At 40.2% G+C, this 11,991-nt stretch overlaps 2 protein-coding genes across 2 annotated transcripts; both read left to right on the top strand.

Moving 5' to 3' along the window:
- The first annotated feature begins 52 nt into the window (after window positions 1-52).
- LOC141012905 (extracellular calcium-sensing receptor-like) lies at window positions 53-4,908 on the top strand. The gene is made up of 10 exons (XM_073486454.1): window positions 53-98; window positions 817-970; window positions 1,235-1,529; window positions 1,691-1,777; window positions 2,098-2,367; window positions 2,625-2,831; window positions 2,955-3,230; window positions 3,478-3,705; window positions 3,800-3,923; window positions 3,995-4,908. The coding sequence occupies exons 2-10, from the start codon at window positions 861-863 to the stop codon at window positions 4,906-4,908; spliced, it is 2,511 nt and encodes an 836-aa protein (XP_073342555.1). The 5' UTR covers window positions 53-98; window positions 817-860.
- A 1,813-nt stretch (window positions 4,909-6,721) lies between these two features.
- Window positions 6,722-10,951, top strand: LOC141012895 (extracellular calcium-sensing receptor-like). The gene is made up of 9 exons (XM_073486447.1): window positions 6,722-6,858; window positions 7,142-7,436; window positions 7,594-7,680; window positions 7,879-8,148; window positions 8,493-8,699; window positions 8,787-9,062; window positions 9,523-9,750; window positions 9,834-9,957; window positions 10,041-10,951. The coding sequence occupies exons 1-9, from the start codon at window positions 6,749-6,751 to the stop codon at window positions 10,949-10,951; spliced, it is 2,508 nt and encodes an 835-aa protein (XP_073342548.1). The 5' UTR covers window positions 6,722-6,748.
- Window positions 10,952-11,991: the final 1,040 nt, after the last annotated feature.

Raw genomic sequence — 11,991 nt, 5'->3', positions numbered from 1 at the left:
AAATGCTTGTGAGGAGTATACAATTGTACTGGACTAGCCAAAGAAGGTGTGTCTCAAGTAGCAGATATGTGATATCTCTTTAATTTATGTTACAGTCCTGTTGTAAGGTGTCGCAAATTAGCCTCTAAGAAAGTCTAATAAGGGTTGAACATGTAGAAAATAAAGAGGCTTTTTTGTTTTATATTGTGGTACAATTCTGCTGTAATGTGTTGCAAATTAACCTCAAAGAAAGGCTCATTAGGGTCTAACAGGAAGGAAATAAAGATGTTTCTTATTTTATTTTGTGTTACTGTTCTGTTGTAATGTGTGACAATTTATCCTCTGAGAAAGTTTAATAAGGGTCTACCAGGTAGGAAATAAAGATTTTTTTTTTGCTTTTTTTGCTGTCCCGTTCTATTGCCATAACCTCTAAGAAGGTCTATTAAGGTGCTAAAAGCAGAAAATAAAACTATTGGCAGCTTCCATAGCCTAACCTCACTGATTTATAACATAGCCCTCAATCAAACAGACAGTGCAAAGAAAAAATGGATCAGAAGCCATATTGATTCACCAAATGTCTTAGTGTGGTCTAGATCAATCCCAAATGAAATTCATTTTAATCCCTGCCCGACTCTTGCTTATACCCCATTGGGTGGTGCTTAAGATTAAACAATGCTGCAAGTCAATAAAAGAAGTTGACAGCAATACAACTGACTGGGCACAGAAAAGGCAGGAACAGGAGGAAAGTCATGTGGGGATTTTTAGATATTAAATTGTTCTCGCTCATGTATTTCATGTTGTATTCCTTTTTCTCTTCTGCTGTGTCCTCCCCTCTTTATTCCTCGTCCTGTCAGCTACAGGGACAGTTTCATCTTAATGGGATGCACAAAGCTGGAGATGTGGTTCTAGGTGGGCTGTTTGAGATCAACTTCTTTTCTCTCTTTCCTGACCTGTCTTTTACCTCAGAGCCACAACAGCCTACATGCTATGGGTGAGTTTGTCAGGGAAACAGTAAAAAATAGAGCGGGGAAAGGTCAGTCACATTTGTAGAATGTATTTCTACAAATTAAATATTACTCTGGAAGAATGAGATTCAGCATTTATGCTATTTTAAACAAATTAGTTGTTTTCACAGTATTATTTAAGCATTTTAACTGTTAATATTCAACTGGATTAATTGTTTTCAAAAGCTGTAGTTGTCAGACACTGTATCATGTATTTATCAATTGCAAAAAGTTGTATTGTTTTTTGTTAGTTTTTACATTCCAGGGTTCAGGACTGCCATGACTATGACCTTTGCTATTGATGAGATCAACAGAAACTCCAACCTGCTACCTAATGTGACTCTGGGATACAGTCTTTTTGATAACTGCTACAAACTACAGATAGGATTTCGTGCAGCAATGTCACTCATCAGTGGTCAAGAAGAGCAGTTTATATTAGACGAGACCTGTGTAGGAACCCCTCCAGTCATAGGGATTGTGGGTGATTCTTCTTCTACAAGTTCTATTGCCATCTCCTCTGTCATAGGTTCATACAGTGTACCAATGGTATGTTTTCCGCTTTCCCAAATTATAATTATTGTCGATGATTTTGACTTTATGTCAAGTTTAATGTCAATTGTAAAAATGTAGTCTTTAACTTTAAAAAGTCAAACGAGCTGGTAAAGGCCTTGAATATTTTCAGGATGTACAGTATGTGTCTTTCACAGGTGAGTTATTTTGCCACATGTTCCTGTCTGAGTGACCGCCAGAAGTTTCCATCCTTCTTTAGGACGATCCCAAGTGATGCTTTCCAGGTGACCATCTGTCACCACAATAAAGATGCATAACAGCATTTGCAGTTAAACATTCACAAGGAAGAACGTCTCTACAATGCAACAGCAATTAGTTTCTTTAAAATGCAATAATCAAATGTCAACCAATGTGAAACATTTTTAGCAAGAGTTGCAAATAATCATTCCTCAGAAAAAACGTCCCTTCAATGCAAAAATAAATTATAATCTTTGAAAGGCAATATTTAAACATGATTTATTGCGAAACCTGTCTTGCATGTTTTCCAATAAATGTTTAATTTTTTCTGTCTGTGCACTAACCACTTCACTCTTTACTCTCTTAGGTGCGTGCTATGATTCAGATTCTGAACCACTTTGGCTGGACTTGGGCAGGTCTGCTGGTCAGTGATGATGACTATGGACTCCACGCTGCTCGATCCTTCCAATCTGACTTTGTTCAGTCTGGTGGAGGTTGTCTGGCTTACGTTGAGATCTTACCCTGGGAAAATGACCGAGCTGAACTAAGGAAGATTGTGGAAGTGATGAGGAAATCCACAGCTCGTGTGGTCATCGGGTTTGCACATGAGAGTAACATGATTAATCTCATGGAAGAGGTTGGGCTTGAAATATAACTTAATTGTAACTGAATGTAGTTATGGTTCTTAATGTTTTATTCATCAAACTAAAAGATTTAAGTTACAATAATGCATTGGGCTATAGAAATAGATTAAATTAAATTAAATTTACTAGTCGAAGGTGCTTTTAGCAGGGATTGTGTACTCACCAGTTCCCCTTAACAGTTATGATGATATGCAACACTTTGCTCGTAGTGTGTAAACCTGTAAATCTATATATTTTATATGATGCACAGGTTCTGAGGCAGAATGTGACAGGTCTGCAGTGGATTGCAAGTGAATCCTGGATAGCAGCTACAGCATTTCAGTCCCCCCATCTCATGCCGTACCTGGCTGGCATACTAGGCATCGCCATCCGTCGAGGAGAAATACCAGGGCTCAGGGAATTCCTGCTACAAATACGTCCTGACCTACACCACAAAAACAGCTATGGAAATAACATAGTGAGAGTTTAACCCTTACAATCTAATAAGATTGCAAATAACAAGAATAATACATTGTTTGTTTTTTTGTTTTTGTCTTAACATGTTTAACTGTTAACTTAACAAGGTCTAAATGCATTTCAGGTGAAACTGTTTTGGGAATATACATTTCAATGTAGATTTGCACCACCTGCAACAGGTCGGGTGGAGGATGGGGGAGCATTATGCACTGGACAGGAAAATCTAGAGGATGTAGAGACTGAGTTGTTGGACGTTTCCAATCTCAGGCCAGAGTATAATGTGTACAAGGCTGTGTATGCTCTGGCCTATGCCCTTGATGACATGCTGCAGTGTGAGCCAGGGAGAGGGCCTTTCAGCGGGCACAGCTGTGGCAGTTTGCAAAGACTGGAGCCGTGGCAGGTGTGATATCAGTTTACACTCCACCTGTTTGTATGACTTAATCATGTGCTTTAGTATTCCCTGAGGTGTATAATAATAATCATAAGTTCACCACATAGTTGAAAGCATTTTAACATAACAATATCTTGTCACGAAGTATAGAAAAATGTTTGTTTAGCAACATATGAAGTTTTATTATTAAATACTAGGTACCGCTGTGTTCATATGTTTAAAAAAGTCTTCCTCTCTCCTTTATTCTGATATACAGGTTCTGCATTATTTGCAAAAGGTCAACTTCACCACCTCATTTGGTGATCAAGTGTTATTTGATAAAAATGGCGATGCATTACCAATATATGATATCATGAACTGGCTGCAGCTCCCTGATGGAACAACAAAACTGCAGAATGTGGGTGAGGTTAAGAGGTCGGCCTCCAATGGTGAAGAACTCACAATTGATGAAGACAAAATCTTCTGGAACTTAAAATCACAAAAGGTTACTTTTTCAGAGACTTCATAGATAATGAAAATCATCATGAAAGCAGTGTCGAGTAGTGTATAATTACAGATATTTATTTTTCTCCTTATAGCCACCGCGGTCAGTGTGCAGTGAAAGCTGTCCTCCAGGTACCCGTATGGCCAGAAAGAAAGGGGAACCTGTGTGTTGTTTTGACTGCATCCCTTGTTCTGAGGGCGAGATCAGTAATGAGACTGGTTGGTATTTAGTTTTAAACATTGTAGTGTGGAAATATAGATATATCTCAAGTCTTTTCCTTTTTTCATAGACTCCATGGAGTGCACCAGTTGTCCAGAGGACTTCTGGTCCAGTCCCAAGCGTGACCACTGTGTTCTTAAGAAAACAGAGTTTCTCTCCTACCATGAGCCTCTGGGTATCTGCTTGACAGTAACCTCATTACTTGGCACATGCATGTGTGCTGTTGTCCTGGGCATCTTTATCTATCATCACAGCACCCCTATGGTACGTGCCAACAATTCAGAACTGAGTTTCCTGCTCTTGGTGTCACTTAAGTTATGTTTCCTGTGTTCACTGCTGTTTATCGGTCGTCCCAGACTGTGGACATGCCAGCTGAGACATGCAGCGTTTGGGATCAGCTTTGTGCTTTGTGTCTCATGTATTTTGGTTAAAACCATGGTGGTTCTGGCTGTGTTCAAGGCCTCCAAGCCAGGAGGTGGCGCCAGCCTGAAGTGGTTTGGTGTTTTGCAGCAGAGAGGAACAGTTATGGTTCTTACCTCTATTCAGGCAGCTATCTGCACTGCCTGGATTGTATCTGCCTCCCCAACTCCTCATAAAAACACTCAATACAACAATGATAAGATTGTTTATGAGTGTGCAGTTGGGTCCACAATTGGTTTTGCAGTGTTACTGGGCTATATTGGCCTTCTGTCCACCCTCAGTTTTCTGATTGCATTTATAGCAAGGAATCTTCCAGATACTTTCAATGAGGCCAAACTCATCACTTTCAGCATGCTGATCTTCTGTGCTGTGTGGGTGGCCTTTGTCCCTGCTTATGTCAGCTCACCAGGCAAATATGCAGATGCAGTGGAGGTGTTTGCAATCCTGGCCTCCAGTTTTGGTCTCTTGGTGGCACTCTTTGGACCCAAATGTTACATAATCCTGCTGAGACCAGAGATGAACACAAAGAAAGCAATCATGGGTCGGGGAACCACAAAGTCATAAAGACTCCGCTTAATTATTTAAAAACAGAATTAATACTATATACAAGCAAAAAAGTATGTTATGTAATAACTTGCATTGGCACTGTCACAAGGTTAACATTCTCTGCTTTACACCATAGAACTAGAGTTACAATGTATAACCTTTGTTCCATTTAACATTAGCTCTAGTCTCTAGAATTCTAACAAAATAAGGCTGGAGTCTTTTATCTCTTTATCATCATGAATTCCCTGAACAGTCCAAAAACAAAAATTCAGCAATGCCACATCACTTTACATCAATTGAAACAGTGCGTGAATATAATTCCAGTGAGAATGGCTGGTGTATTTTTTATTCTCAAATGACTCAATGACAATAATGCATATGGGTGAAATGTGTGAATGAGATGAAATTAGTGCAAGCTGAAGACAGGAAAAGATGCAGTGCTCTGGATGAATCAAATTTTATTCAATAAAATATTGTCATCAAATCATCTGCTGGAATGTTTTGTTTTTTTAATTTCACAACACCACCAGATTTGCTATATCAGAAAAGAGAAACACTTTTCAAAGTAAATTAACTAAATTTTTAATGAACAGTCTCAGTCGTTCAGAATTGGAGGCTCTTTGGCTGGTATTCAGTTTCGAGTCTTTTTCCAGCTACCTTTCACAGTAAACATGCCCATTCAAGCTCCATTCATTAATTTGGATGTCCCCATGAGATGACACTTCCTTCTTACAAACACATTGGCACCTAAACCACTGTGTGATGGGCCAGAGTACACTGGAGAGTCATGTTTCTTTGTTTTGCCAGTTATTTGTTGAGTATGTTTCCAAAACTTACAGTAGTTGCTAAAACTTCCATACTGTTTGCCACCAGTCCAGCTGTCAGTGGTTATTATTCAAATGTTTTAATAATGAACACAGATTTTACCCAGATAGCAAAATTGTTGTGGCCCACACCAGATACTTTCACCTGGCCCACATACCGTGTGGAATGACGGCACTTGGGCAGTCCGGTCCTGGCAATGCTATGGCCTGCCAAAAGCAGGGGCTGGATCTAGCCCAGACTTGGGCCAGTTGTGGTTTATTCAGTCCGCTCTTTGTGGACCATCCAAGTGCCATCATTCCACATTGTATGCCGGCTGTGTGAGGTTGTCTGGTCAAATCTTCTATCTGGGTACCCTCATAATTTAACCTGAATGACTTTAAAGTTCAAGAAAAGAAACACTTCATCTGAAAGTATTTCATATTCATTGTGCATCAATTTATTGTAGCTCTTTTTTGAAGGTCGGCTGTATGATGTCTACACTGAGTGATATTAAAACCAAATACTAATATGTTTCATGGAAATACTCGTCGTGGGAATCATTTTAGACACACAAAATTTAGCCTGAAAAGGCAGAAGTTCTGTAGATACTGATGAGCTGGAGCACTGCAATACATACTATCTTTAATCAGTGCCTGTTTTCAACCACATACAATATAGCCCTCCATCAAAAAGACAGAAGAAGAAAATAGATAAATAGATGGGAAGACATAATGTTCCACCACTTGTCTTAGTATGCTCAAAATCAATCTGAAATTAAAATAATTCCATGCCCTGCCCCTGTATTTGCTTATAGCCCATTGGGTGGTGCTAAACATTAAACAATGCTGCAAGTCAATAAAAGAGGTTGACAGTAATAACACTGACTGGGCTCAGGAAAGAGATGAACAGGAGGAAAGTCATGTGGGGATATATAGATATTAAATTGTTCTCACTCATGTACGTCATGTTGTTGTATTCCTACTTCTCTTCTGCTGTGTCCTCCAATCTTTATTCCTCCGTCTGCCAGTTACAGGGACAGTTTCATCTTAACGGGATGCACAAGGCTGGAGATGTGGTTCTAGGTGGGATATTTCAGGTCCACTTCTTCTCTGTGTTTCCTGACCTTTCTTTTACCTCAGAGCCACAACAGCCTACTTGCTACGGGTGAGTCACTCAGGGAAGTGGCAAAAGCAAAAACTGGAGAAAATCAATTCCATGAGTCATATATATTTCTGCAAATCAAATATTACTCTGAAAGAATTAGATTTTGCATGTATGCTATTTTAAACATGTTACTTTTTCCTAAGTTGTATCTATTTAATTATTGTAAATAATTGTTCATATTCAACTGACATAATTGTAAAATGTGTACTTGTGCAATGTGTTCATGTTGTCACAATTATTGTATGCTGTTTATTTCAATAGTTAATAGTGGTATTTGTGTTAGTTTTGATGTTGTAGGATTTAGGAGGGTCCAGACCATGGCATTTGCTATTGATGAGATCAACAGAAACTCCAACCTGCTACCTAATGTGACTCTGGGATACAGTCTTTATGATCACTGTGTCAAACTAGGGATTGCATTTCGTGCAGGATTATCCTCAGTCAGTGGTCAAGAGGAGCAGTTTATATTAAATGAGACCTGTGCAGGAACCCCTCCAGTCATAGGGATTGTGGGTGATGCTTCTTCTACACATTCTATTGCCATCTCCTCTGTCTTAGGTTTGTACAGAGTACCTATGGTAAGTTTGCCAATTTGCCTTCTATTAATTCTATTGGATTATTTTGATATGATCTCAGATTGAATGTCACTTGTAAACATAGAGTAACCATCAAAGAATAAAAGAGCCAGAAAAGGCTTTGAATGTTTTCAGGCTGTACAGTCTGTGTCTTTTACAGGTGAGTCATTTTGCCACATGTTCCTGTCTGAGTGACCGGCAGAAGTTTCCATCCTTCTTTAGGACGATCCCAAGTGATGCTTTCCAGGTGACCATCCATCAGCAAAATGAAAATGCATAAAAGGATGTGCAGTTAAACATTCACAAGAAAGAACGTCTCTACACTGCAAAAACAATTATTTTCCTTGAAATGCAATAACTAAATATGATCCAATGTGAAAACATTTAGCATGTTTTCCACAGAAAGATCATTTCAGCCTGTGCACTAATCTCTGTATTCACTTAGGTGCAGGCTATGATTCAGATACTGAAGCGTTTTGGCTGGAGTTGGGCAGGTCTGCTGGTCAGTGATGATGACTATGGACTCCACGCTGCTCGATCCTTCCAATCTGACCTGGTTCAGTCTGGTGGAGGTTGTCTTGCCTACTTAGAGGTGTTGCCATGGAGCAATGACCCAGATGAACTAAGGAGGATCGTGGATGTGATGAAGAAATCCACAGCTCGTGTGGTCATTGTGTTTGCACATGAGAGTTATATGATTAACCTCATGGAAGAGGTTGGGCTTGAACTGCAGCCAAAGTTATATGTCTTTTTTTTTTTTTTATTTATCAAACTGAAAGATTTAAGTTGCAATAACTGTAACAAATATATTTATTTTAATACGTAACACTTCATATTTGTTAAATGCCCTGTTAGCAGCGTTTTAGCATACGACCAGTTACTCAGACAAATTACACAAAACTTTGGTTAGGATATGCATCACTTTGCTCATAATACTGTGTAAAACAAAGGATTGCATCTGTGTATGAACAAGACATCACTTTCGGTACTGTGTACAATTCAGAAGACAGTACTTAGTGACGTGGCATTGTGGAGTTATAGATTTTATTTGATACACAGGTGGTGAGGCAGAATGTGACAGGCCTGCAGTGGATGGCCAGTGAAGCATGGACAGCTTCTACTGTCCTCCAGACCCCTGACTTCATGCTGTACCTGGCTGGCACACTGGGTATTGCCATCCGTCGAGGAGAAATACCAGGCTTCAGGGAATTCCTCCTACAAATTCGTCCTGACCTGCACCATAACAACAGCTATGGAAATAGCATAGTGAGAGTTTTACTGTGCAATCTGATCTGGTAATTGCAGGAAAAATAGATAGTCATCATTTGTAAGACTGTTTTGAATATATTTCAGGTAAGCCAATTTTGGGAATTCACATTTCAATGTAAATTCACACCACCTCCAGCAGGTTGGGTGGAGGCTGGGGGACCATTATGCACTGGACAGGAAAATCTAGAGGATATGGAGACTGAGTTGTTGGACGTTTCCGATCTCAGGCCAGAGTATAATGTGTACAAGGCTGTGTATGCTCTGGCCTATGCCCTTGATGACATGCTGCAGTGTGAGCCAGGGAAAGGGCCTTTCAGCGGGCACAGTTGTGGCAGTTTGAAAAGACTGGAGCCATGGCAGGTGTGATATCAGTTTACACTCCATCTGTTACATGACTAAATCATACAGTTTAGTGTTTCTTGCAAAGTGGTACTACTTATTGTAATGTGCCTAACAAATAGTGAGAGGAAATTACCTACTACTGGGTGATGTCAGTGGTTAGTATTATCAGCTCAGTGATAGATTCTTGTTTTGATATGTTCATGAGTGTAGTATGCAGTTAGAAAATTGATTAGTGGGTACCTCCATGTTAACATGATCACATCATACAGAAATATTTTGTAACAACAACCTAGTCAGCCACTGGCAGTGACAGTATCTGGGTTAGAAGAAGCAATTACTAGATGCCGACTGCTGGAATAGGTTAGGAAAAAATAAAATAAATACAGAAGGGTCAGGCGTCCCAAAAATTGTTCTAGGTCTTAGAGGGTTAATCTGTCCTCTTTGCTTTTTCATCGTCGTTTTCCATCTCTCTGTGAAGCTAGTGTATTACTTGGAAAAAGTCAACTTCACTACAACATTTGGTGATCAAGTGTCATTTGATGAGAATGGTGATGCCTTAGCAATCTATGATATCATGAACTGGCTGTGGCTCCCTGATGGAAGAACTAAAGTTCAGAATGTGGGTGAGGTCAAGAGGTCGGCTTCCAAAGATGAAGAACTCACAATTGATGAAGACAAAATCTTCTGGAACTTTGAATCAAAAAAGGTTATTTCTGACACCCTGTGGATAACTCATTATAGCAGTGTAAAGTTGTGTATAATGATAGATATCTACTTTTCTCCCTATAGCCACCCCACTCAGTGTGCAGTGAAAGCTGTCCTCCAGGTACCCGCATGGCCAGAAAGAAAGGGGAACCAGTGTGCTGTTTTGACTGCATCCCTTGTTCTGAGGGGAAGATCAGCAATAAAACTGGTTGGTTTTGAACTTTAATCATTGCAGTTTTGAGACACAATATAAACATATAGAGTATCTCAGGTCTGTTCCTTTTCTCACAGACGCCATGGGGTGCACTAGCTGTCCTGAGGACTTCTGGTCCAGCCCCAAGCGTGACCGCTGTGTTCCTAAGAAAACAGAGTTCCTCTCCTACCATGAGCCTCTGGGTATCGGCTTGACAGCTGCCTCCTTGCTGGGCACATGTATGTGTGCTGTCATCCTGGGCATCTTTATTTATCATCACAGCACACCTATAGTACGTGCCAACAATTCAGAGCTGAGTTTCCAGTTACTGCTGTCTCTTAAGTTATGTTTCCTGTGTTCACTGCTGTTTATCGGTCGTCCGAGATTGTGGACATGTCAGCTGAGACATGCAGCGTTTGGGATCAGCTTTGTGCTTTGTGTCTCATGTATTCTGGTAAAAACCATGGTGGTTCTGGCTGTGTTCAAGGCCTCCAAACCAGGAGGGGGAGCCAGCCTGAAGTGGTTTGGTGTTTTGCAGCAGAGAGGGACAGTTATTGTTCTCACTTCCATTCAGGCAGCAGTCTGCACTGCCTGGATTGTATCTGCCTCCCCAACTCCTCATAAAAACTCTCAATACTACAATGATAAGATTGTTTATGAGTGTGCAGTTGGGTCCACAGTTGGTTTTGCAGTGTTACTGGGCTACATTGGCTTATTGGCTTTACTCAGTTTTCTAATTGCATTTATAGCAAGGAATCTTCCAGATACTTTCAATGAGGCCAAACTTATCACCTTTAGCATGCTGATCTTCTGTGCTGTATGGGTGGCCTTTGTCCCTGCTTATATCAGCTCACCAGGCAAATATGCAGATGCAGTGGAGATATTTGCCATCTTGGCCTCCAGTTTTGGTCTCTTGGTGGCACTGTTTGGACCCAAATGTTACATAATCCTGCTGAGACCAGAGAGGAACACAAAGAAAGCAATCATGGGTCGGGGAATCCAGACCTAGTAACTGCACTTATCTTCATGAGACAGAATGAAAACTTTTTCTGTATACAATACAAATATACGTCAGTTTGACTTATTTTAACATTAATACTGAAGTTCACTCATGACACGTTTGTAACTTATGTCATGTACAAACCCCAATTCCAATGAAGTTGGGACTTTGTGTAAAACGTAAATAAAAACAGAATACAATGATTTTCAAATCCTTTTCAACCTATATTCAATTGAATACACTACAAAGACAAGATATTTAATGTTCAAACTGATAAACTTTATTGTTTTTTGCAAATATTCAGTCATTTTGAAGTTGATGCCTGCAACACGTTACAAAAAAGCTGGGACAGGGGCAATAAAAGACTGGGAAAGTTGAGGAATGCTCAAAAAACGCCTGTTTGGAACATTCCACAGGTGAACAGGTTAATTGGAAACAGGTGAGTGTCATGATTGGGTATAAAAGGAGCATCCCCAAAAGGCTCAGTCATTCACAAGCAAGGATGAGGTGAGGTTCACCACTTTGTGAACAACTGTGTGAGCAAATAGTCCAACAGTTTAAGAACAACGTTTCTCAACGTACAATTGCAAGGAATTTAGGGATTTCATCATCTACAGTCCATCATCAAAAGATTCAGAGAATCTGGAGAAATCTCTGCACGTAAGCGGCAAGGCCGAAAACGAACACTGAATGCCCATGACCTTCGATCCCTCAGGCGGCACTGCATTAAAAACTACCATTTTTCTGTAAAGGATATTACCATGTGGGCTCAGGAACACAGTTCTTCGCTACATCTACAAGTGCAAGTTAAAACTCTACCATGCAAAGCGAAAGCCATATATCAACAACACCCAGAAACACCGCCGGTTTCTCTGGGCCTGAGCTCATCTGAGATGGACTGACGCAAAGTGGAAAAGTGTGCTGTGGTCTGACGAGTCCACATTTCAAATTGTTTTTGGAAATCATGGACGTCGTGTCCTCCGGGCCAAAGAGGAAAAGGACCATCCAGATTGTTATCAGCGCAAAGTTCAAAAGCCAGCATCTGTGAT

The sequence above is a fragment of the Pagrus major genome, chromosome 2 (assembly GCF_040436345.1).
Source record: "Pagrus major chromosome 2, Pma_NU_1.0".
NCBI classification, from domain to species: Eukaryota; Metazoa; Chordata; class Actinopteri; order Spariformes; family Sparidae; genus Pagrus; species Pagrus major.
This window is presented reverse-complemented; position numbering and strand designations above follow the sequence as displayed.

Excerpts from the sequence above, each read along its gene's own strand:
- LOC141012895 (XM_073486447.1), top strand. The coding sequence starts at position 6,749 with ATGCACAAGGCTGGAGATGTGGTTCTAGGTGGGATATTTCAGGTCCAC. Across the intron at positions 7,681-7,878 it reads TCCCAAGTGATGCTTTCCAG|GTGCAGGCTATGATTCAGAT; the intron begins GTGACCATCCAT and ends GTATTCACTTAG. Across the intron at positions 9,063-9,522 it reads AAAGACTGGAGCCATGGCAG|CTAGTGTATTACTTGGAAAA; the intron begins GTGTGATATCAG and ends CTCTCTGTGAAG.
- LOC141012905 (XM_073486454.1), top strand. The coding sequence starts at position 861 with ATGCACAAAGCTGGAGATGTGGTTCTAGGTGGGCTGTTTGAGATCAAC. Across the intron at positions 1,778-2,097 it reads TCCCAAGTGATGCTTTCCAG|GTGCGTGCTATGATTCAGAT; the intron begins GTGACCATCTGT and ends TTACTCTCTTAG. Across the intron at positions 2,368-2,624 it reads TGATTAATCTCATGGAAGAG|GTTCTGAGGCAGAATGTGAC; the intron begins GTTGGGCTTGAA and ends TATGATGCACAG.